Raw genomic sequence first — 26,945 nt, forward strand, 5'->3', positions numbered from 1 at the left:
CGGCCAGGTCTAGCAAGACTTCTGGTGGTCCCAAACTTCTTCCATTTAAGGATTATGGAGGCCATTGTGCTCTTAGGAACTTTGAGTACTGCAGAAATTCTTTTGTAACATTGGCCATATCTGTGCCTTGCCACAATTTTGTCTCTGAGCTCATTGTCCAGTTCCTTTGACCTCATGATTCTCATTTGGCCTGACATGCACTGTGAGCTGTGAGGTCTTATATCATAGAATCATAGAATTGTAGAGTTGGAAGGGACCTCCTGGGCCATCTGGTCCAACCCCCTGCTCAAAGCAGGATTCCCTAAATCATCCCAGTCAGATGTCTGTCCAGCCTCTGTTTGAAGACTTCCATTGAAGGAGAACTCACCACTTCTCGTGGCAGCCTGTTCCACTCATTGATCACTCTAACTGTCAAAAAGTTTTTTCTAATATCTAATCTGTGTCTCCTCCCATTCAGTTTCATCCCATTGCTTCTAGTCTTTCCTTGTGCAAATGAGAATAAAGTTGATCCTTCTACAATGTGACAGCCCTTTAGATATTTGTAGACAGCTATTAAGTCTCCTCTCAGTCTTCTCTTTTGCAAACTAAACATTCCCAAATCCTGCAACCTTTCCTCATAAGACAGGGTTTGCAGACCGGTCACCATTCTGGTCGCTCTTTTCTGAACTTGCTCCAGTTTGTTGATGTCTTTTTTAAAATGTGGTGCCCAAAACTGGACACAATATTCCAGATGAGGTCTGACCAAAGAGGAGTAGAGGGAAATAATGACTTCACGTGATCTAGACTGTATGCTTCTGTTAATACTTCCTAGAATTGCATTTGCCTTTTTTGCTGCTGCATCACACTGTTGACTCATATTCAGTCTGTGATCTATTAGTATACCCAAGTCTTTTTCACATGTGCTGTCGCTTAGCCCTATTCCTCCCATTCTGTATATGCTTTTTTCATTTTTATTGCCCAGATGTAGTACTTTGCATTTCTCCCTGTTAAAAACCATTCTGTTAGTTGCTGCCCACTTCTCCAGTTTATTTAAATCTTTTTGAATCCTCTCTCTCTCTTCTCTAGTATTAGCTATCCCTCCTAGCTTTGTGTCATCAGCAAATTTAATTAGTTTACCCTCAATTCCTTCATCTAAATCGTTGATAAAGATGTTGAACAATACAGGGCCCAGGACAGAGCCCTGTGGTACCCCACTTGAAACATTCTTCCAACTGGATGTGCAGCCATTTACGACCACTCTTTGGGTCCGATCACTAAGCCAGTTATGAATCCACCTAACAGTTACCTTGTCCATTCCATACTTAGTCATTTTTTCAATAAGGATTGTATGAGAGACTTTGTCAAATGCTTTGCTGAAGTCAAGATATACTATATCTACAGCATTTCCTTGATCCACCCAATCAGTGATACCATCATAGAAGGAAATCAAGTTAGTCTGACATGACTTATTAGTTAAAAACCCATGCTGACTCTGTTTAATCACTTCATTCTTATCCAGGTATTGACATACATGTTGTTTAATAATTTTTCAAAGATCTTTCCTGGTATAGAAGTCAGACTCACCGGCCTATAGTATCTTCCCCTTTTTGAAGATAGGAACAACATTTGCTCTTCTCCAGTCTTCTGGTACTTCTCCTGTTCTCCAAGAATTTTCAAAGATTATGGAGAGGGGTTCAAAAATTTCTTCTGCTATCTCCTTCAGTACTCTGGGGTGTAATTCATCTGGACCTGGAGACTTGAATTCATTTAGGTTAGCTAAGTGTTTCCTCACTATCTTTCTGTTTATAGATATCCTGGATTCTTCTATTCCCTTAATAGGACAGTGAAGAACAGTTGATGTTACATTTCCTTTCTGAGAGAAAACAGATGCAAAATAGGAATTTAAAAGTTCAGCCTTCTCAACATCCTGTCTTACCATTTCATCATTTTCATCCTGTAAAAATCCTATAGCATCTTTGACTTTTCTTTTACTTTTGACATATCCCCAAAATCCTTTATTATTGCTTTTGACATCTCTTGCAAGCCTCAATTCATTTTCAGCTTTAGCTAATCTGATTTGTGCCCTGCAGGTTCTGCAGACAGCATTATATTCTTCTTTTGATATGCCTCCCTCTTTCCATTTTATAAACATTTTTTTCTTCCTTTTTAGCATGTGCTTAAGTTCTGTGTTCATCCATCCTGGCTTCCTTAAATGCTTCCTATTCTTCCCTCTTTTCGGAATTGTTAACAACTGTGCTTTGAGAATTTCATTTTTCAAGATTTCCCATCCTTCCTGGACATTTTTGTCTTTAAGGATATCCAGCCATTGGATCCCTCCAATTCTTTTTCTGAATCCCTGAAAATCTGCCTTTCTGAAATCTAACCTTGACGTCTGAGTCTTCACTGGTCTTCCGCCTCTAGTTATCCAAAATTCTAAAATAGCATGGTTGCTACCTCCTAGGGTCCCAGCCACTTTTACCTCCTCAACCATTTCCTCCCTGTTTATAAGGATTAGATCCAAGGTAGCAGTTCCCCTTGTTTTCTCCCCTACCTTTTGGAAGATAAAGTTGTCAGCAAGAGAGGATAAGAATTTCCTTGACCTGTTAGTTTTGCCTGAGAGAGATTCCCAACAAATGTCTGGATAGTTGAAATCTCCCATGACAACTATGTCATATTTTTTGGAGAACTTGGTAGACAGGTATGTGCCTACAAATCAAGTCCTATCAGATTAACTAAACATACAGTAGCTGGACTCCAATGAAGGAGTAGAACCATCTCAAGGAGGATCACAATGAAATGGACAGCATGTGACTTAAATATGAGTGTCTGAGCAAAGGGTCTGAATACTTATGACCATGTGATATTTCAGCTTTTCATTTTTAATAAATTTGCAAACATTTCTACATTTCTGGTTTTCTCAGTCAAGATGAGTTGCAGAGTGTACATTAATGAGAATAAAATGAACTTCTTTGAATTTACCAAATGGCTGCAATGAAACAAAGAGTGAACAATTTAAAGGGGTCTGAATACATCCCGTACCCACTGTATATAAACCTCTCAGAATTTGTTTCTACATTTATTTTCAAACAGTAACTTGCTTATTTACTAGATTTTGGTGGGTGACATGATTAACTTGAAGTCCAAGAGGTTTTATTGAGTGATGGTCCAGCTTATGGCAATGTCTATATAACCTATGTCTGCTATTCATATATGACATGTCAAAAAGCAGCAAACGCTGGACTGTTACACTAACATGATGTAATAGCAGATGTCTAGATAAAGGAGAGCTACTGAGTTCATTTTTCAGTAAATTTAGCGTTTCCTATAATAAAAAGACATGATATAAATATATTATGGTTCCCCCAATTTTCCATTCCAAATGATATTGGGGCGGATGTGGCTGGAAAGGTGGTCATACTTGCACAGCCATTTCCATTTATTGCTAAGGGACTTCTGCAAACCAGTGAGTGCTCTGGTCAAGTTTGACTACACCCTGATTTTTCCAAAAATCCTGCCCTAACCTTTCAGTTGTGACCACAGTCACGTTTGGTTTTATGCCACTCGACGGTTACATGGTTTTGATGAAAGGGAATCGGTAATCAGGAATTATCTCCCTAATATGAGAGCAGCGTTATGTTGATTCCAGCGATGTGCCGCTTATTGGGCTGCTTGCTGTAGTTTTGATAAAATCACTGTTTTACTAGATTACTAGTAAACGTGCTGCCAAGAAGTCCTCCGTATACAGAGGCTCTCTATAACCCCGCTGCCACCACTGATCGTCAGCTTTCTGCCTATGCACAGTGTACATAGAAAACTGCCAATCATTGGTGTGGGCGGGGTTATACAGAGCTCAGCAATGAGAGAACTGGTTGACGAACTGTCATTTTATCAAAACAGTAAGTGACACTTTGCTGGAATCAGGTCTTTGCTTCAAATATTGCTCCTCTCAGATGGAGTAACAAAAACCTGATAAGAGATTCCCTTTAACACGCTGTTCACACCTTGTCTGAGAATTCCAGCTGATATATTGCTCAGGTGTATCCCTTTGTATTCTCCTAACTACATCCTTTTCCCTGAACCCCAAAAGTCCTTTTCTACAATAATAAAAGTGTAATTGCCGCTTAGAGGAGCGTAGCGCCTCCCTAGCCTCAGCAGGTAAGATGCTGCGAGTCCGGGACCTTACATATGACATAAACATGTCACGGCGAGTGATGCATGGCTTCTAGTAATGAAGAAAAAGTCCTTGTAACATAAAAACTTCAGAACGTTTTCTGCCATCATTAAAAATCTAACAATGTGTACTAGTGCTAGCTACTAACTCCAGACGGCTGCGGGGCTGACATATTTCCTGACTGCTTTATACACTATTACATTTTTAATGATGGCCAGATACACTCGGGAGGGCTTTTTTTTATAGACAGAAACTTTTTGCTTGATTATAAAAGTTGAGGGTCACTTTTAATGAATCTGACAGAAGGTGTGAAGTCTTTCCGCTTCATGGAGAAACCTTTCACAACTAGAAATCATTACCTTCATTTGAATAAAATCTGAATTTTATCTTTTTTTTTTTTTTAATGGTTTTGGAAAAATATACTCCGATAGTTCTTACACCTAAAATGTGAACTTCTTGACGCAGTTTGTTTGCATTTTTTTTAATCAACAGTCATCATTCCTGAGTGTTGTCCTGCATAATGGACACGGTGGAGGGGGGAAATAATGTGGCTGGGACTAGAAGGGTTAAAAGTTTACTGCTGGACAATGAGCCTTTTGTTAAAATGTTAATAGTCTACTACTCCCAAAAAAATTGTCCTCAGTCACACATGCAGGTGAATTTTGGTGCATTATACATCTGATGAAATACCAGAATGGAAGATATGAAGTATGTATGGAGAAACATTCATACAGCGTAATATACCGAGCCGACACACACAGGCGAGGACGAACCCTTAGGATACATTCCCTTTCAAACGCTCATCTCCTGTGTCAAAAAGTCAGCAGCAAAATCATCAGTTGCTAAAAATGCTGTGAATTTAGTTGTGGAAAACATCAGGCTGCACTCAGATGACATCTGAGTGCATTCTGATTTAAGCGCACTAACAAAATGGAGAAGATGGAGAAGTGTTGTTCATCCGAGAGAATCGGATCACACTATGCTGACACGCTGATCAGAGTTTGATCAGTGTCATTTGCATAATGATTTTTTTTTTCGGATGAGAGAATCTACAGTTATCTGCACGAATCCTAAAGCGTAGAAGAAATATTAAAAATGTTTCCGATGGCAATCATTATGGCTGCACACCAATCTTTGGCTTGTGATCACTTTAGTTACAGAGGTGTAGCGCTTTTCAGCGTTTGGATAGAAAGCTTCTTCTTTTTGTGACAGGTTCTCTTAAAGTGCATTCACTTACTTTTTCCGCTTTATACCCTGCATTCCAATGAAAGCTGATTCACCCCACAAATGGCTACTTCTACTCTCAGGAGATGACAGGTTTGTGCTAAATGTTCTCTTTGAAACATGATCTTTTTTTAGTCAAGCGTTCTAGTGGAAACTTCTGCGAGCAGATGAATCTTTCATCTAAAAAGCAGAATGTAAAATAAGCAGATTGCACTTGTTCCTGAAAACTCCCACAAAATCATTACGGCTTTTTACATCTTTGAATGACAAAAATCAATAAAGCTAAAAATCGTGATTGTGGTGAACATCACAGCTGCACTCTCGCAAAGTCGCCCAGGAACAAACTTGTCATTTCAGGGACAATAAAACCCCTGGAAAACAACATGTGCTCTGGAGATAGTAACTTACAGATCTATTGAAATGACAGCTTGGCTGCTGAAATCCAAATACTTTTAATTGCAAGGAAATCATTTCCGTTCATCTCAAGTCATTTATGAATGTAAGAAAAACTTCCTTTTCCACAGTCAAACAAAAAGTCACTGGTGGACGTGTAATAAAGCCGCCTGTCACTCCTGCACAGCATGCGATGTCATCAGCAACTCAGACACAGATGTATGTTGGAGTCATTACAGGACCACAGGATTTGACTTTTTCTTACATTGCTGATATAGTTCCAATATATTCTGCAGCACAGTACAAGGATTGTCATCATACATCATGCAATCAGTGCCTGTTCCCCAGAGGACCCACAATCTAAGGCCAGTTTCACATATCCTAATATTTTCGGTACCGGAAAAAAACAGTACCGGAGTTGTCAGTGTGTGTAATACTTGCGGCACATGTGTGGCAACCATGCGCCACATCAATACCACATGCACCTACACCAGGGAAGCAGCGGTACAGTAAGCGCTGTTCCCCTGCACGGGTGCTGAAGACAGCTCTCATCATTCTCCCCTGCTCTGCTGCCGATCAGCGTGAGCAGGGGAGAATGATGAGTTGCATCCAAGTGATAGCAATGACAGCAGGTGGCGGCTGATGGGACTATTACTTGCATCAGCCTACACCTGCTGCCGCTAATAACAGTGACAGAATGCGGTGGCTGATGGGAGTATTCCTCACCTGCCACCTGCGCTATAAATAAATAAATGAAAAAAAATGGTGTGGGTTCCCCTGTGTTTTTTGTTAACCAGCCAGGTAAAACAGACAGCTGGGGGCTGCAACCCTCAGCTGGGAGCTTTAGTAAGGCTGTTTATCAAAAATGGGGGGACTCCATGTGTTTTTCTTAATTATTTAAATAATTTTGAAAAACAGCGTGGGGACCCCTCTTTTCTTGATAACCAGCTTTGCTGATGTTGACACTTGAGGGTTGCCTGACTGATTATAGAAAATACAGGGGAACCCATGCCACCTTTTTTTTAATTTTTTTTATAAAGTTTGGATTTTTTTTCACCACTTAAATAAAAAAGAACCTAGACATGTTTGGTATGTATAAACTCGCAACGACCTGGAGAATCATAATGGCAGGTCAGTTTTAGCATTTAGTGAGCATGGTAAAAAAAAAAAAAGCTAATTGTGGAATTGCACTTTTTTTTTCAATTTCATCGCGCTTGGAACTTTTTCCCCGTTTTCCAGTACATGATATGTTAAAATCAATGGTGTGGTTCAAAAGTACAACTCACCCCACAAAAAACAAGCCCTCACATGGCCATTTTGACAGAAAAATAAAAAAGTTATGGCTCTGGGAAGAACGGGAGCAAAAAACGAAAACGCCAAAAAAAGAAAATACCTCTGGTCATGAAGGGGTTAAAATATAAAAGGAACTAACCATTGTATATCATCTAGCCTTTTTATGTATCATCATCACCATCATTCTTTTTTCGCTGAGGTTTAAAGGCTAATATAATGAACTGCAGATAATTTTACTAGCAATACAGGTAAAAAAATACAACATCAAATAGTAATTGCAACACTATGTGGTTTATATTGCCACTTGCACACTTTGCAATAAATACTATATCGGTTGCACCACTCGCACTTAAAAAAGAGAGTGGCTGAAAATATATCAACCGCATCACCGAACTCCACACGGGTAAATGGATCATCCTCAGGTTTGCCAAAACACTTCTTGGAATGCCTCGTTTTATTTGGCTTTTAATGTTGATCCAAAAAAAAGTGAATTTTTATGGTACCGGTGCTGAATCTCAACTGCCTCCACCCTCTTTACCTGCTCGGGGATTACAGCCCTGTGGACCCACGTATTGGACAATTCCTGAATCCATACACATTTTGCTATAGTCGGTGAGCTGATGGCGCTTTCCCTTTTTTCTTTACTCCATTCCAAGTCTGTGGGACTGGTGAGAGGAGCACTGCACTCGGCTATCTCCATAAGTCCAATAGACTGCCCCCTTTAGGTAATAATTCGGAATACCTCTTTACTTCCTTTTTTTTTTTTTAATAATAATTACATAACAATATTTTTCAGTAAAATCACAATATTCTGCAGGCTGCCGGTTTGGGACGACTGAAGCCTAATACACTGGTGATGGGCTTCAAGAAGGAATGGAGACAGGCCAGCACAGTGGACTTGGCAAACTACGTGGGCATATTGCAGTGAGTGTTCTCGTCTTGGCTTCACTAATATTGTTTCTTTCCATTTGTAAAACAAGTGTAGACATATGTGTTACATTCATATATTTCAGATTGGGTACAGATCACTTGCTGGTCTACATGAACCATAGCTGATATAGCGAGACCCGTATGTAAAAAAAATCAATATTTCAATGAGGAGGCATCTGGCCGCCAACTGTTCCACTTGCTCCCTGAGCCGAGGTGATGCCAACACCTGCTCTCAAAGGAATAAAGTCTTGCCAAAAAATTCAAATGCGCCAGCGTAAAATGACAGACCAAACAGTCACGCCATAATTATATTTCCAATGCAGAATGCATTTCCTTTGGTCTGGGCTCTCAATCATCACTAGATTGGACCAGCTTCATTCTGAGAATCTCTGATGAAAGAGCGTCCCGACTGTTCCTGTGATAATGACAAGTCTAGCCGGAAAAGCCGCACGCTGCGTAACTGCAGTTCGGCTCACAAAAAGTCCGTTTTCTATCGCAGCTCAAATAGTGGATATGTTACTGAAGGTGGTAATTAGAGACTCCGAAGGGAAGAGTTGTTATATTTTACTACAAACTACACGGGGAAAAAATCTCACTGACATAAGAGGATAAATGAGTCTTGACAGTGGAGGAAAGGAAAAAAAAAAGTTACAAATTACTCGGAATAAAAAAATATATGTAATAAACAATAGTCTTCACAAATCGTGACATAGTCTTATCTACTAAATAGTTTAGTTCTATTTTTTTTCAAGGCGATAACCACATGGACACGATTGTACAAGATGATTCCATACGAGGGACCTTTACACATATAAGTTGCTTGATGGTCTTCCAAGGATTGTCTTACGGATTCAGCGTACTTGACTGGCCATATTGTTATTTTATTCTCTGTCTTGGGTTCTTCATGTTCTTTATACTGCGCGCTTCTTTACAGTGATGCATTTGACTTCGAATATGGAGTTGTAATAGTGAGGAACAACCAAGGATTTGATATCTCTGCAGTTCTTCAGGCGCAAGGTAAGAAGGTGAACTTGGTCTCTTCACATATGTCCATCCCTTATCTTTTCTGGCCACCTGACATAGCATAAAAATAAGGAGACTGATGAGCCACCTGAACCTAGCATTTCTTATGGGGTCAAATTTTATTAAAATGGCAAACGTTGGATAGAGAAACGTTGCCCGCAAGTGGAGTGAATGCCTATAAGGACTTAAAGGGAATCTGTCACCCCTTTTTTGAGATATCATATAATGATATCATTCAATTGTGTGTTACCTAAGTATTGTAGTCATACTTTTTCTCCCCCCTGTCGCCGCACCTTTTATGCATAAATACCTTTTTTATCACTCTTCAGATTTATGGAAATTTCCGCGGTCCGGTCCGATGGGCGTGGCTTATTCTCCCCCCACCTTGGCTTGCTGGACGTAATTTCTTCTGTGAATATAACAGATGGTGTTGTTTATTCGCGCCTGCGCATTGATAAGGCCATTCGCGCTTGCTCAGTATGCTTTGCCCAACTGTGGGCAAAGCATATAATCGCTACTGCGCATGCGCCGGTATTTTTCCCTGCATCTATGACCCGGAGGTCTTGATATGCATATGTGATAAAAAAGGTATTTATGCATAAAAGGTGCGGTGACAGGGGGGATAAAAAGTGTGACTACAATACTTAGGTAACACAAAATTGAATGATATCATTATATGATATCTCAAAAAAGGGGTGATAGATTCCCTTTAAGTTAAGAAGTTAAGGACTATTATCATTGTTATCCTGCTTTAAAAGTATTGTCCACTTTTGGAGACATTTATTTTTGCTTTGCTTGAATTCACGTAGTTGGGGCTAAAAATAATTTTTACAATTGGCTTTGAATTAAAAATCTTGGCTTCTATAGCCTCTTTATTGCACTGTCTATTACTGGCTGCTCAATGAGTTAACTGAGAATCCATCCGGGAGCTTGTCCTAATAGTCCAATGGGAGAATTTGTAGATCTTTTGTCTGTATTTTTTCTGGGTGCCTCTTAGCTGATTTATGATCACAGGCCATATCAAAGTTGAATGCGCAAGGAAACAAAGAGCCAATAATTGTCAAACGGTGCAAAACTTTTGATGTAGCTCAATTGCAAAAATGTTTCTTAACCCCAAATACAAAAAAAATTAAATTAATTTTAAGGAGAGTGGAGATGGGTGAGGAGAGGAGGTGTCTAAGAACCGCCAGGAGGGATTTAATAGGTGATGATGTTATGATCTCCTAGTCTGCAGTAAGTCCTCCACAATGGACAGACTGGCACCGGATCCGTGAAAAATGCCAGATCTGAGCTGGCGGTGGCACTGAGATCACATGATGCAGCTAACCATAGTAATAATCATTTGGAATATTATTTATATAGGGCCGACATATTTCTGAAGTAGTTTCCAATTAACTGAGAAGTGATAAGAAAATGACACTACTAGGATTTTCTGTGTTTTCTATGAGCTGCTTGACACATTCAGTATGATATCAACCATTTTTATATAAATCTTACAACAGGGCACAAGATGCCTGCTGTTCAATGACATGTTCTTCATCAGAGCTGGACAAGGGCTGAAGCGCCAATTCACCACTAACGCCTCCCCCATACTGCCCCATCAGCCTGAACTCATTCATTGGAAACTCATTGGGAACTTACTTTATGTTATAGGCAGTGATTTCATTCACACATTATGGACCCAATTTATTATTACATTTGTGTATTTTTTTTCTAGTTTTTATTGTTTTTTTTCCCCCTCTTTTCTTTTTGTCATTTATTCTTCTTTTAAGTCGTGCTTTTTCCTAAAGTCTATTTTACATTTGTTCGCATGTTTTAATTTTTTTATGTTCATCATTTTAAGTTTGGGTTTTCCAGATGTTTTTGGCTAATTGACCAATTGTGGCTTTTTCAAAAAAAAGTCGCAAAATATAGGTGGAAATGTATTCCAGTTCCCCTTGGACTTATTTTATGTACGCTTGAAATTTTTGGCTCAAATTTTCAGACATTTTATCGTGTTACTTTTTTTTTGCTAAAAAAAATTGCATATAAGTTTTATATGCAAAATGCAAGAATCATGTTTGACTTTTTGAACAATTTGGGACAAAAAACATCAATGGATACAAGATAACAAAACATTGACTTAAAAAAGGCAAGTGATGAATCGGGCTCTATGTGTTCATTGCATTGTACCAGTATTTTTTGCCACTCTGTTGCATTATTATGTGCAGCTGTGTCGTTACTTATCACACACTTAGGCCGGGTTCACATTTGCATATGGCCGAGCTGCGGAGGACTGCGGACTTCCTGCGTGAAGCTCTGCCCACGCCCGCACCTCCTCTGGTCAGCTCCACCTCCGTCGGCATGCGGCCTGCGTACCCTATCTTTAGCATTGGGTACGCAGGCTGTCAGGCTGTGCAGGTGTATGCGGATGCATGCGTTGTTTTGATGCAACACGTTGCGTTCGGCGCAGGTCGCCGCACCGTCAAAGCAACGCATGCGGAGGCATCCGCATACATTGGCCACATGCCGACGGGAGGCGGAGCTGACCGGAGGAAGTGCCGCCGTGGGCGGAGCTTCACGGAGGAAGTCCGCAGCTCCTCCATATGCAAATGTGAAAACCGGCCTTATGCAGCAGTTTTGATGACACTATAGCTTTATAGTGTGCTCTTACTGGTTAATTTTTTTTTATTGGCACCAATTAATTGAGATATTTTGCATGGAACAAACATAGAGGTTTAATAAAAAGCTACAATTATTAATTAACTGAGCTCAAAAATGTCACCGACCTTTATAAGCAGAATATCTGCCGACCAGCTAGGAACTAATAACAGCATTAGGCTCAAATCCCAGCTTTCTGGCGCTACTATATCAAATTATAGGGGATGAAATATTGAATCATAGTTTTGTTTTATTCCTTTTCAGGGACTGATGCTTACAAATTACCGGTTTTATGTAAAGCTATAATTAATTCAGATTTGAGCTGTGAATTTCCGGTAATCTGTTTATTGGAAAGCAATGAAATCCGCATTCTCTTGTTCACCTTGTGTTGCCATAACTCATTTCATGATAGTGGCGAACAGGGTGTAAAGGAAAATGTTACATTCAATGAAAGTGACATCAATTATGATAGTAATAAATGTCCTGGAACTGGTGGACTGAACCAGTCTAGTAATGGTTTGGAGCGCACAGTGACACATTCACTTATGATGATAACATGCATGATTTATACTTTGTCACTTTTAATTCCACATTCCATCTTCTCCTAGAGACAAAATATAACCAATGTGAAAAAAAAAAAACCTATCTCGGATTACAAAAGGAAATGTGCCCAGGATTAAATACAAATGAAGTGATAAGAATTAGAAATGGTCTTAAATGGTTTAATAATTGCACGGGGTTTAGCGGCGGAAAACAGGGGGGGGGAACAGAGCGAAAGAGCGACACCAAAATAATACTGGAGTCTTTGGACCTCCACAGCCAGAATCAGGGAGGCCTAAAATGACAATTCTGCAGTTACTCTGTGTGACTGCAGACTTGTAAATCCTCACGTAGTGTGCACTGCGAGGTGTGAGGATTCTCCGGTGTCACATGACCACAAGTATGTGCTAGGCGTACTTCCGGCTACAATCCATCTCTACTGCTTCTGGCATGCTCGTTGGAAGTGTATTGTGCGAGGCCAGAAAGTGTCTAGACGGATTCTGGCAGAGAGTGTTCATGTCTCATACTCGCAGTCATGTGGTCGCCGTTCCCGGCGCTGACACCCGAGAATCCTCACATCTCACAGTGCGCGCTATGTGAGGATTCACAAGTCTGCAGTCACATTTCTATCAGTTCTCCTCCCACAATGCTGTCAGCTCAGCTGTTCTGCCTCTCCCCCACACTGACTGCTGGGATGAAAACTGAAGAAATGTTAGTAATCACACTTATGGCTGCTCTGCTTCAGGCACTTTTTAATCACAAACAGCTCTGCAGTGAGACCAGTAAGCGTAGAGCTGTCTGTCATTACATGTCTCATACTGAGAAACCTGCTCTAAGTTTTTGTTAGGGCTTATTCTTCTTTCCCCTGTATGTTGCTGTCTGCTAATAATTAGACAACATCATACAAAGGAAAACGTTCATACCCCCAGGGGCAAACTCTTGGGGAGATCTGTGTCCTGCCTATAGATCTCAACAGCTCATTTAAATATTAGGCAAAACAAGGATTTCTGTGGAATAAGACATCAGATCGGAGATATCAGGGTATCATTTTACTCAGCCCGTATAGATGGCTGAGGAGGGCTGAACCTACTGACAGATTCCCTATTCTGTTGATGACACCAGTACAAAGGACTCTGAACTCCCTCTGGCTGATCGACACTATCAGGACATTCACAAACATTTTTATGACCAAAAATTAGTTGTGTTCACCTGAATATGGTTGTTTTGGCGGCAAACACACAGAGATCTCTGTAGGCTCCATTCAGATGCTTAAGACAATTGCAGGAATTTCTGTAACAAACGAATGACCAGAATAATACATATATTGTAAGGCTTAGGAGTTGCTAATATAAGTAACTTCCTCATAAAGTAGTTGTAGCTTCAAAATTGTTTTTTACAGTTCTTGATTTTGGGATATTATCATATCTTATGTTACTTATTTTATGGCAATGAAGCAGAACTTAGTGCTATACGTCGTATTGCGCAGCCATGGGATAGACTATTCAATTCTTACATGTTTTCTATCACGCTTTTCTCAAGAATGTATTTGCTGCCATCTGCTGGCCGATATAGCACAAAACATGGTTTATACACGAATATGTGTGCAGTAAATACATTTTTGTAAAAAAAAAAAAAAATTCAAAAGTATTACCGTGAAAAATGATATTTGCTTTAGTTGGCCAATGGTGGTATCACTTGTGTAATACTTTTATAATTTTTTTTTGCCATGTAAGTATTTATAAAAAAATTTCTGGCCAAAATCCTTTTTTTACTGTACACATGGATAAGAATTTTAGATGCCACTGTGGTACATAAAAGTGGTACAGAGCTTTATTTATCTTGTATGAATTGTGCGGACACATTCTAATGTAGTAACATTAGCAATCAGTATATTACTTACATAGTTGTTGCCAGGTAGTTTGATGCTTGATCAATGACTGAGAAAGGCATATCACCATGGACATTTAATAAAAGAAATATGTCAGCAGGTTTTTGCTACCCCATCTGAGAGCAACTTGATGTAGGAGACCCTGATTTCAGCGATGTGTCACTTACTGGGCTGATTGCTGCAGTTGTGATAAGCTCACAGTTTTATCTGCTGTAGATCTGCCAGTTCTCTGATTACTGAGAACCCTGCCTACAGCACTGAAATCTTTCTGTGTACACTGTGCATAGGCAGAAAGCTGCCAATCAGTGGTGGGGGCTGGGTTATGCAAAGCTCATGAATATGGAGGGCTACCTGGCAGCAGGTTTACTAGTCCTCTAGTGATAATCTCCTGCTCGTAAAGCAGTGATTTTATCAAAGCTACAGTAGTGACTTATATAGAGGTAAAATTATGTTCTCCAAAGAGGCATAGATGCTCATGAGGAGAACATAATTTTACCTCTATATAAGTCACTAGTGCGACCACACTTAGAATACTGTGTACAGTTCTGGTCTCCGGTGTATAAGAAAGACATAGCTGAACTGGAGCGGGTGCAGAGAAGAGCGACCAAGGTTATTAGGGACCTGGGGGGTCTGCAATACCAAGACAGGTTATTACACTTGGGGTTATTTAGTTTGGAGAATCGAAGGCTTAGGGGTGATCTTATTACTATCTATAAATATATGCGGGGACAGTACAAAGACCTTTCTAATGATCTTTTTACTCTTAGACATGTGATGGGGACAAGGGGGCATCCTCTACGTCTGGAGGAAAGAAGGTTTAAGCATACTCACAGACGTGGATTCTTTCCTGTAAGAGCAGTGAGACTATGGAACTCTCTGCCATATGATGTTGTAATGAGTGATTCCCTAATAAAATTTAAGAAGGGACTGGATGCCTTTCTTGGAAAGTATAATATTACAGGGTATATACACTAGTTTCCTTAATATTGCGTTGATCCGGGGAGCTAGTCTGATTGCCGTATGTGGAGTCGGGAAGGAATTTTTTTTCCCCAATGTGAAGCTTACTGTTTGCCACATGGGGATTTTTTGCCTTCCTCTGGATCAACATGTTAGGGCAAGTTAGGATAGGATATGGGTTGTACTAGATGGACTTAAAGTCTTCCTTCAACCTTAATAACTATGTTACAGCAAGAAGCCCAGTAAGTAACACAGCGCTCGAATCATGGTCTCTTTTTCTACATTATGCTTCTCTCATATTAGGTGGCAAACATTCCTAGCTGGCAACAGGTTCCCTTTAAAATCAATGGTAAAGGGGTGGTTCAAAACGAACACTGATTTTTTTTTCTAAATATTCGTCTATTTAATGTTATAATCAAATAACTTTTCTGGTATACTTTAATTAAAAAGCCCCTTTTGATCCCTCTGTGCCCTTTCTAAATTTTTTTATTTTTTCCCCTTACTTCCGGTTTGAAGGTATTTAATTTAAGAACGAGACATCGTCAGGTTGCAGAGACTACTGCAGCCTCTGCCTCCTTCTCTGAAATGAAGCATTATCAGTGACATCTTTTCAGGACCTGGGCTAGTCCCAGGACTACTGAGCATTTGTCGGTTGTTAATTCCAACGTATGCTCAGTACAAGCTCCCTTATCACTGTGTGATATTACTTTCAATGTACATTAATAGTGCACAGGAGAGCGCACTGTCAGTGCACATTGTAAGGGGAGAACGCAGCAAGCAAAGACTAGTTGATGTGACGTCACTTTCAGGGACGGGGCTGGTCTCTGCTTTTCTCACTTGCCACATTCTTTCCTTACAATGCGCACTGACAGTGCACTCTCATGCCGGCCCATGAAACTTTTCATCAGTGTCAGTGAGGGAATTGGCAAACTGCCACTGTGCATTGAATGTTATATCGTACAGTGACAAGGCCACTCGTACTGAGCATATGTCAGAAATAACAACTAATTAATTTTTTTTTTTTTGCTTTTTGCAATCAGACTATTATACTCCTGTTTTACATTTGTTACTTTTTTTTTACATATTTCTAGCCTTCCCTTTCATTATTTCTTTAAGTTTGATAATCCATTTTAATAATAATTTTTTTTTTGCTCTTCTCATGTTTCACTAAGCCTCATACTCATATGCCTGAATACTCCTCTGTCCTCTGCGTCTCCTTGCTTTGTGTTACTTGGCAGCCGCGTTCGACTGGGCGCACTAGGGTAAAATTTTATCCCTATTACGGCATACTCCTTTTCCACAGGCTTTATATCACCCGCGTATGTGTGATTCACCTTACATCCGGCAAGCATTTTTGCCAGAACAGACCAGTCTGTTACACTGCACATGTGTGCCCTATGATACTTCTGGCCTTGATTATGTGATATGATTGCATCCCTGGCGCCTTCATTCTAGATTGCCTCCGTTTGGACCGATTGGGCGGATTCTACACACACACTAATTATTTTCTATATATTCTTTGTGACTAGACTCTCAGACATACTTCCCCTGACGAAGCTGCTTTCAGCAACGATACGCGTGGGCCTTTCCCCACAGTCCTGTTCCATGCGGACACTTTGCTCGTTGTGGCTTGCCACATGAGATCTCCAGGGCCGGTTAGGTAGCCATACTCAGGGACATTTCTACTTATTTCTACATTCACTTTGTCATTTTCAGTTTGCATCTGTTTTTTTTGGCTGCGCTTTTTTTTTTACATCATGTTACTTGCATTTCTTCTACTATCTATCCAGCAGGTCTCTGCAGCCTTTAGTGTTTGTATGTTGATTTATGCTGGCACTCTTGCGTGTGGTGATTTTTATGTCCTTGAAAATTATAGTTGTCATATTTATGACCTTGCATATAAATATATCTGTCGTGTCCGGCATACTTACCAAGTAATGGAGTTTTGATCATTAATTGTCTGATATGGTCTTGGCTCAGGGGTGTGATATATTGATTATGAGCAGTTTATGTTTTTAAATGATTTTAATATACACTATGTATGTCTCAGGTTTCTAATAAAATATTTGTACATATTTCACATTTATATTGCATCAGGTGTGCATACCATTATTTGTCCAGTCTGTTTTCTGGCTATTTGAATTATGGCTATTTTTCCATACAAGGTATAGCACCCTAGTGTGTGTTTGTTGATAGATGAAGGTGCACCCTATATCGGGTACAGACTGGGGCTGAAATTCAGCTCTGACATTTGAAATCACACAGGCCCATGATGTCCCCATCCCCAACACCAGTTGGGATATATTACTAATATTACCCTGGATGGAGGAAAGCAAGATTTACTACAAGACCAATGTTTCTAAAGATACCCGTAGCCTGCTGGGATAAGTGACGGAGTCAGCGACTCTGTGCTCCGTCACAACTCTTAACAGTGTGGGTGTCTTGAGAACACCGATTCTGATAACAAAGTAACAGACAAGCTGGCCCACGACTAGACAGGCCCTTCCGACGTTTGCCAGAATTGCCAGATGGCCAGTCCGGCCTTGCCCTATATATTTTGTAGCACAAATGACAACCGATGCAGCTTAGTAGAACACGGACTAGCCCAGCACCTGAAACAGACGTTACTGACAACGCTTCATTTCAGGGAAGGGCAGAGGCTTCTACAGTGACCACAGCCTCTGCCCCCAATGATGTCTCATTTGAGTATCCCAGCATGCATTGGGGATTCTCAAATGAAATGTTATCAAACCAGAAGTAGGTAAAAAATAAATAAAGCAGAGAGTAGAGAGGAAACGGAAGAGACTTTTTAAATAAAGTATATGAGAAAAGATATTAAATTATTACTTTCAATAGACAGACATTTAGGAATAAAATAAATGTTTGTTTCAGACCACACCTTTAATGTAAAAAAGGCAATAGAGTCATCTAGTCTAACAATAAGTTTGGTTCATCATTGCCAGTCTGTGCACCAGCAGAGCAAATCAAAGTCAGCTATGGGTTGGCATTGATTTGCAGTTTAATTTAGGCCAAATTCCTCCATAAATAGCAAAGTTGTTGGGAAGCTGAAGTTCCAAGTTCTCCTCCTAACCATAGTCCAATTTTCTTTAAAATTGAGAAAGCAAAATATAAATAAAAAAACAAGGTTTTGGGGATTTTTTGTGCACAACAGATTTGCAGTACAATGCACAACTTGTTTCTGGCAGAATTCTGGTGCAAGCTGCTTCACAGGTCATTCCCATTAACCTCAGAGTAAAATATGACTATATATTTATAAAATAAATATATCATTTCAGCCCACCTGTCTATTTTCATCCATTCTTCCTTGGAAAACTCTTCCACTTCTGCAGGATTCCTGGGTCGTCTTGCATGCACTGCTATTTTGAGTTCTAGCCACAGAATTTCAATGATGTTCAGATCAGGGGACTGTGAGGGCCATTATAAAACCTTCAGCTTGTGCCTTTTGAGGTAGGCTATTGTGGAATTTGATGAGTGTTGAGAATCATTATCCATTTGTAGAAGCCATCCTCTTTTCAGCTTCAGCTTTTTTTTACAGATGATGTTATGTTTGCATCAAGAATTTGTTGAAATTTCATTGAATCCATTCTTCCCTATACCCATGAAAAGTTCCCCGTGCCATTGGCTGCAACAAAACCCCAACACATGGTTGATCCACCCCATGCTTAATGGTTGGTGAGATGTTTTTTTCCTGAAATTCTGTGCCCTTTTATCTCCACACATACCTTTTAGCCAAAGAGTTCTATTTTAACCTCATCAGTCCACAGGACTTGTTTCCAAAATGCATCAGGCTTGTTGAGATGTTCTTTTGCATACTTATCATGCTGAATTTTATGGTGAAGGCACAGGAGATTTTCTTCTAATGACTCTTCCATGAAGGCCATATTTGTGCAGGTGTCTCTGAACAGTAGAACAATGTACCACAACTCCAGAGTCTGCTAATCTTTCTAAAGGTCTTTTGGAGTCCAGCAGGGATCTTTGATCTGATTTGCCTCACTAGCAGTCCTATGAGCTGCTGTCACTGAAATTTTGCTTGGTCTTCCAGACCTTATCTTGACCTCCACTGTTCCTGTTAACTGCCATTTCTTAATTACATTTCAAATTGAGTAAAGAGCAACTTGGAAACACTTTACTATCTTCTTATAACCTTCTCCTTCTTTGTGGGCCTCCACCATTTTCATTTTCAGAGTGCTAGACAGATGCTTTGACAAACCCATGCTGTTTTTTGGCACAAGGTTAGAGGAGGCTGAATTTTTATAAAGCTGGGAAAATATCTGAGTTATCTGAGCACACAAATCTCCAAGGTGCCCACACGTTTGCATCAGTCCATTTTCCTTTTTGTAATTTTTAAAATGTAAAAAATGGCAATACTTTTTTTTGCCTAAAATGCAAAGGAAATGTGTCATCTTTAACTTTAGTCCTTTTAGAGATCATTTCATCTTTAACCTGCTGAACTGTTCACTATAACAGTAATTTTGACCAAGTGTGGCCAAACTTTTACATGCCACTGTATAGATGGCAATAAAATATTGAAAGTGAGTCACATAGAGAAACAAAAAGTTCAGACCGAGATCTTGCCTAGTTCTTGCATCTTATGGTAGAATATTTATCTGTCCAAGGCATCATTCTTAGGCAATGAAACCTTCAACTTCGAATTTCAAAAGATTCGATCTTCTCTAATGTCAATTGTCAATGTAAAAAAATAGACATATGGTCATGGCCGAAAGTGTTGGCACCCTTGAAATTGTTCCAGAAATTGAAGTGTTTCTCTTAGACATTTATTGCAATGACACATTTTGTTATACACGTTTATTTCCTGGTATGTATTGGAACAACACAAGAAAAAAACAGAAAACAAAATGCAAATAAAATTAATATTTTTACACAAAACCCCAAAAATTGGCCAGACAAAATTCTTGGCACCCTCAACTTAATATTTTGTTGCACACTCTTGGGAATAAAATATCTGAATTGTGATTCAATAACTTCCTATAATCACCAACAAGCTTCTTACACCACTCACCTGCAATTTTGGAGCACTCTTTTTTTGCAAACTGCTCCAGGTCTCTCATATTTGAAGGCACCTTGTCCCAACAGCAATTTTAAGATCTCTACAAATGTGTTCAATGGAAATTAGATCCAGACTTATCAAAGGCTACTTCAGAACTCTCCAGTGCTTTGTTTCCATCTATTCCTGGGTGCTTCATGAAGTATGTTTGGTGTCATTGTCCTGCAGGAAGACCTATGATGCATACCCAGCTTTCTGACACTTGGTACTACATTGCGACCCCAAATCCTTTGGTAATCTTCAGATTTCATGCCAGAGACAGCGAAACAACCCCAAAACATCTTTGATCTGCCACCATATTTCACTGTAGGTACTGTGTTCTTTTGTTTGTAGGCCTCATTCCATTTTCAGTAAACGGTAGAATGATGTGCTTTATCAAACCACTCTATCTTGGTCTCATCTGTCCGCAAGAAGCTTTCCCAGAAATATTTTGGCTTACTTACATACATTTTGGCAAACTGCAGTCTGGATTTTTTATGTCACTGTCTCAGCAGTGAGGTTCTCCTGTCATAGCATTTCATTTCATTTATGCTGACACTGATGCCCCTGAGCCTGCAGGACAGCTTGAATTTCTTTGAAACTTGATTGGGGCTGCTTATCCACTATTCGGACTATTCTGTGATCCAACAGTTCATCAATTTTTCTCTGCCGTCCACGTCCAGGGAGATTAGCTACAATGCCATTGTAAATTCTTGATTTTTTTGCAGTTTTTTTGTGTTGTTCCAATACACACAAAGGAAATAAGCATGTGTATAACAAAACATGTGTAATTGCATTAACTTTGTGAGAAAAAATCCTCATTTTCTGAAACAATTTCAAGGGTGCCAACATTTTCAGTCATGATTGAGTTCCCAAATTTCATAAAATTTGTACAAGGGAACGCTTCAGTCCTCCTTTACAAGAACTTTAAAAACAGGAGAAAAGCCCAGTGGACAGCTTATAGTATGATTGTACTTATAATTTTGTGGACTAAATAGTAATCTGAAGACCCTCTCTGAGTTACCAACATGACACGTGACGAGAATAGTTATGTGAGAGAATTGCTTTGTGATCACAATAGAGGAATAAGAGATTTTTGATGGAGAACATTAAGAAAGAATGAGAAGTGATAACCTTTCTAACAGAATCCAATGCATGATTAACGTCATATCCTATTAAATACAGTCATCATGTTATTATAGCAAGGCCTAATTAAAGGAGAAGTATTAGCGATCGTAAGTGTCAGATGGGTAACTAAAGTCGGTATCAGTTGGCTATGCACTGTAGAAACCATTTTTATACACCATTTGCCAGACAAGGAAGATTAGTTCTGTACTTCATTCTTGTACAATAAAAGGTAACTTTCCCAGTGAGGAATCTTTTCCACAGTCTAGTGCTCCTATCACATTAATGGATAACAAACCTCTTTATGCTTAATTCTGAATGATGTCCCTTCTTCTGATGGAAATATATGCCATTTGGGATAAAAATTGTCTATTACATCATTCTCTCTGTTTGTGATTCCTTCTACATTTTCATATTTGAATGTTAAAACATATTAATAAAAAATACAGCAGAAATAAATATATACATCTGCCTGGCTGGATACATGTCAGTATATTGACAGAAGGTGTGTATAGCAGTATAATAAGGATTTATTTCCCAAAATGTGAAAGTGAACCTGACAGATGGTATTTGCTGCCCAATCCACAGGCACTGGTTTGTATCAGGCACTGGCTGCATGAGCTTAGCCGGGTAGCAATATTTCAGAGTCGGACATACTTTAAAAGCCACCAGGGACCAAGACTCACTGGAGACTAGTCAGACAGGCTGGACCACCAACCTCCCATGCACGACACCGTGCCATATGATGAGCAGTTATGGAGCCGGAATACCGCGCCTGCACCCTGCAATCGCTCAGTTACACTTATCTTTTGCGCCCTGCTATGGGCATTGGCTGCATTGTTCTTCTGCGCAGGTGAGTCACTGCTACGCAGAAGGACAGTGAAGGCACTGCCCATAAAAGGGTGGAAAAAGTATACATAATTGCGCAAGTGCAAGGCACAGGCGCCGGATTCTGGCGCCACAACTGCTCGTCACATTGCAATGCAATAGGAGGGGGCCGGTATGCAAAGTAACACTGGAAGCAAAGTTTTTCTTCCAGGCACTGCACGCCCCGAAGCCTGGGAGAGCAAATTAACATAGAAGATTAAAAGTCTATTTCTCAGCAATTATTTTAACAATTCTGTCACCTGTATGCCCGTAATAATAGCTTAAAAGCATCCCAGGGGTGACATATTACCTTTAAAAGGAAATAGAGTATGGACTACAGAACAGGAGAAGGACTAGGGTATTCTAGTTACAAGTAAGCTGAGCAGCAGTATTCAATGTCAGGCAGCAGCTGCAAAAGCAAACAACACTTTTAGGATGTATAAAAAGAGAGAAAAAAAATCCCCTGATCCGAATGCATCCTATAAATCACTTCTAAGGTGAAATCTAGAATATGGGTTCCAGTTTTGGGCTTGAAAAGATTTTATTCAAAGGCGAGCAACTAGATTATTACACTGAATGGAGGTAACAATGAAAGATTGGAAAAGTTGGAGTTATTTATTATAGAAAAAAAGACGCCTCAAAGGCGATCTGATTTATATGTATAAATGCATGTGTTAATAATATAAAGGACTGGCACATGATTTATCTATACCAAAGACCTTACAAAGGACAAGAGGCCATCCATTACGAGTAGAGAAAAGGCCATTCTGGCAGCTGAATAGGAAAGGGTTCTTTACAGGTACATCAGTCAGACTGTGGAATGCCCAACCACAAAAGATTGTGGGTTGTAAAAAATCTAAAGCCCCCGTCACACACAGCGAGATCGCTGCTGAGTCACAAGTTTTGTGACGCAACAGCCATCTCACCAGCGTTCACGCTGTGTGTGACACGTATCAGCGACCGGCCCCCCCGCCGGGTATCGCTGATCGTGCTCTAATGTCCAGGACATTTTTTTGATCGCTGGTCTCCCACTGGCCAGCACGCATCGCTGCATGTGGCATGCGGGAGACCAGCGATCAGCGAGCTCCCAGCGCTGTGAGCAGACGCTGGGAGCTGGTATCCAAGGTAAACTGCGGATATCTAAGCACGCGCGTCGCTTAGTTACCCGCTGTGTACCTTGGATACCAGCATGCTCACGCTAGGAGCTGGTATCCAAGGTAAACAGCGGGTTTCTAAGCGACGCGCATACTTAGTTACCCCTGTGTACCTTGGATACCAGCATGCTCACGCTGGGAGCTGGTATCCAAGGTAAACAGCGGGTTTCTAAGCGACGCGCATACTTAGTTACCCTCTGTTTACCTTGGATTCCAGCTCCCAGCGCGAGCACGCTGGTATCCCAGGTACACAGCGGGTAACTAAGCGACGCGCGCGCTTGTTACCCGCATCGTCACTAGTCCTGATCGCTGGTGAGATCTGCCTGTTTGACAGCTCACCAGCGATCATGTAGCGAGACACCAGCGATCCTGTCCAGGTCATATCGTTGTGGGGATCGCTGGTGCGACGCTATGTGTGATGGGGGCTTAACTGTAGAGAATGTATAACTTGTGTAGAAAGGCTGAACTTGATGAACCTGTGTCTTTTTTCAGCCTACCATATGTAACTTTGTATTTAGATCAGTTATAGAAGTTCTACATCACCACTTTTTATCAAATACATTCATCTTCTAGTTACTTGATAGTTAGAACTTGTTAGATTTTCTGTTTGTTTTCAATGTTTTGTTTATTAAGAAACTCGAATTAAATGCAAACAGTTTATAAGACAATAAGGTGACCAATCGAATAATAATCAAACCTTTTGAGATGGTTCATAGACCACTAAGATTACACAAAAAGCAAATCACCAATACAATAGGAAAGGTGTTGGTCAATACATCAATAATGCAGAAAAAGAAGTGACCTTATTTTTTATATAAAAGGAAGCGTAGTAACAGATGTCGCAATATTCGACATTTCCTATATAACCAGAAACATAAGGGACAAGGAAAAAGAAGGAACAATGAGAATTAGTATTCAGCAGGAGGCGGAGGGAGAAAACGGAAGAAAATAGATGACAAAGGGGGGAAGGCTTAGGTCCAATAGTAGGTCGGCTGTTTCGCATGCTTATATGCAAGGTCTTACATAGCTAAGGAAGTAAATTTGTCAGTAACACTATAGGCTGTCCAAGGTTGCCAGACACGGAGAAAAGAGGGGACGTTATGTGTAGAGTGCTGCCAATTCCTCAATATAACTTGTTCAACTTTCTGGCTACATATCTGCTTTGAGACTTGGCTACGGTAGTGGGCATTAAAGACCACATGATACAGTGAATTGGTCTTTTGGAAGCAGATAAATGAGTTCAGAACCAGAACTAAAGGCCTCTCATTCTCAGCAATACTGGGTCTACCAGGGGTCAAAGCTCCAATGTAATTACTTTTATAACCTGTCTTATTATAAGTCTCTAAGATTTAGAAAAATAGGGGGCTGTAATGGGAAAACCTATTTAATTTTCCAGAATCTATTAGTAACTATTTCTTCATTTCTAAATTTGTAGAGGAGTTCCAGAGACTAGAACAAGAGAGGCTGGCACTTGAAGCAACCATTAAAGACAGTGAATTTCAGGATGGAAATAGTAGAATTCGCAGGTTCTTTTCTAAATCCAGCAAGCTGAATATTTCTACCCAAGCATCTAACAAAGGTAACAATATTTAAGAGTTTCTACCAGTGTTCCTTATTATATCTGTAATGCTAGGGGGTACCTAAGTTAGAGAGTGGACCCTCTGGATCGCGGATCCGGAGCCCCAGGGTCGAGCACACCAGGTGAAGACCGACCCCTATACAGGGATCGTTTGGGGCAGGACCACAGAGGACGGAGGCGCGACAGCCGGAACCAAGAGGGACGGCTCCACGGACAGAAGGAGGGGGAAGGCAATGGTACGTAGAACGAGCAGGGACCAGAGGAACAGGACAGAACCAATACGGAAGGCAGGCACGTGGGAAGACCTAGGCGGGCAGAAGGCGGAGGACGGCACCGGGGATGGAAGACAGTGCGCAGGCAGGCTGGGAGGGAAGGAAGCAGGAGACAGGGAGCGTCAGGCGGAACGCGGATTAGCTACAGTAGAACTGTAGAGGCCAGAAGGTGCAGGAAAACTACACGATCATCAGGCGTCCTCCTAACTGCGAGGACGCCTGAAGTACAGCAAGCCCAGGATGTGCGTCACCCAACCCGCCCTTCGGCGCCGCCCATCGCAGGGGAGACCAAGCCCGCCTCTCAGCGCCGCCCACTATGGGAGAGAGAGGGAAGACGGCGGCGAGCGCGAACCAGGGGGCGGGGAGCAGGAGCAGACGTGAAGAGAAATTGACGGCGGGCGCGTGGCCGGGCGGGAGCGCGCAGGTGAGGGGATGCCGCAGCGGCCGCCGCAGCAAAAGGGGCATCGGCGGGCATAACCGCCGATGTCACAGTACCCCTCCCCTTACGGCGTCCCTTTGCGAGATTGGCCAAAAACTTTTTTAGAATGCGAGGGGCGTTGATATTTTCCCGAGGCTCCCAGGACCTCTCCTCGGGACCAAAACCCACCCAATCGATAAGAAAAAGGGTCTTACCCCGGGCTTTTTTCATAGCCAAGATGTCCTTGACCTCGAAGACGTTATCAGAGATGGCAGGAGAAGGAGGGACGATGGAAACCGGTTGGAACCGATTCAGGACTACGGGTTTCAGGAGCGAGACATGGAAAGCGTTGGGCACCCGGAGCGAAGCAGGCAACCTCAGTTTGTAAGCCACGGCATTAATACGTCCAATCACCTCAAACGGTCCAATGTACCGAGGACTCAGCTTGTAAGAGGGAACTCTCAGTCGGATATGTCGAGTTGAAAGCCAGACCTTGTCACCAGGATGGTACGGAGGTACGTCCTTCCGTCTCTTGTCTGCATGCTTCTTGATTCGGTCGTTGGCACTTTTGAGCGCATCCCTGGTCTCTCTCCAAATCTGCGAGAATTCTTTAGCAAGAGAATCGGCTGCGGGTACTCCTGTAGAGGTGGAGAAAGGCAACGGAATACTTGGGTTTTGACCGGTTACCACAAAAAAAGGTGACCTGGTGGTAGATTCACTGGGATGATTATTGTGCGAGAATTCAGCCCAAGGTAAAAGCGCAACCCAGTCGTCTTGATGAGCGTTGGTGAAGTGACGTAGGAAGGTGGTTAACCCCTGATTAATTCGTTCCACTTGCCCGTTGGTCTGAGGATGATATGCGGAGGAAAAGTCGAGAGATGTACCCATAAGCCGGCAGAGTGCCCTCCAGAAGCGGGAGGTGAACTGGACCCCCCGATCCGACAGAATCCGCTGAGGAAGACCATGCAGCCTGAAGACCTGGTGGATGAAGATCTCAGCCAACTTCGGAACGGACGGTAGTCCCGATAAGGGAATAAAATGGGCCATCTTAGAAAAGCGATCTGCCACGACTAAGATGGTGGTACATCCGGCCGAGCGGGGCAAATCGGTCACAAAGTCCATGGCGATCTGTTGCCAGGGGGCTTCAGGAACTGGCAAAGGGTGAAGAAGACCGGCGGGCAAAGTCCTAGCCACCTTATTTTGGGCACAGATTGTGCAAGAGGCCACGTAGTCCATCACATCCTGGCGAAGCGTGGGCCACCAATAATACCGGGAAAGCAGGAAGAGAGTCTTCTTGGTCCCAACGTGTCCAGCAATTTTGGAGGAATGTCCCCAGCACAACACCTCTATACGTTTGCCTGGAGGGACGAAGGTCTTACCGGGCGGAGGGGTAGCAAAATTCACAGGAGCCACGGTGATTATCCTGG

The 26,945-nt window shown here is 41.3% G+C and overlaps 1 protein-coding gene and 1 long non-coding RNA gene across 2 annotated transcripts in view; one reads left to right on the forward strand and one right to left on the reverse strand.

The window, feature by feature from the left end:
- The window catches only part of SLC12A1 (solute carrier family 12 member 1), a 179,863-nt gene that overhangs the window by 118,811 nt on the left and 34,107 nt on the right, over positions 1 to 26,945 (forward strand). Inside the window, exons 18-20 of the mRNA XM_073568454.1 lie at positions 7,878 to 7,984; positions 8,925 to 9,007; positions 24,685 to 24,828. Coding sequence (XP_073424555.1) covers positions 7,878 to 7,984; positions 8,925 to 9,007; positions 24,685 to 24,828 — 334 coding nt within the window. The remainder of the gene's footprint in view (positions 1 to 7,877; positions 7,985 to 8,924; positions 9,008 to 24,684; positions 24,829 to 26,945) is intronic.
- The window catches only part of LOC141084058 (uncharacterized), a 93,610-nt gene continuing 74,486 nt past the window's right edge, over positions 7,822 to 26,945 (reverse strand). The window contains exons 3-5 of the long non-coding RNA XR_012230918.1: positions 13,403 to 13,483; positions 9,324 to 9,422; positions 7,822 to 9,064 (exon numbers count right to left, since the gene is read on the reverse strand). This is a non-coding gene — a long non-coding RNA (uncharacterized lncRNA). The remainder of the gene's footprint in view (positions 9,065 to 9,323; positions 9,423 to 13,402; positions 13,484 to 26,945) is intronic.

This window comes from Dendrobates tinctorius, unplaced genomic scaffold (genome assembly GCF_039654945.1).
Source record: "Dendrobates tinctorius isolate UK_male_01 unplaced genomic scaffold, ASM3965494v1 ptg000022l, whole genome shotgun sequence".
Classification (NCBI taxonomy): Eukaryota; Metazoa; Chordata; class Amphibia; order Anura; family Dendrobatidae; genus Dendrobates; species Dendrobates tinctorius.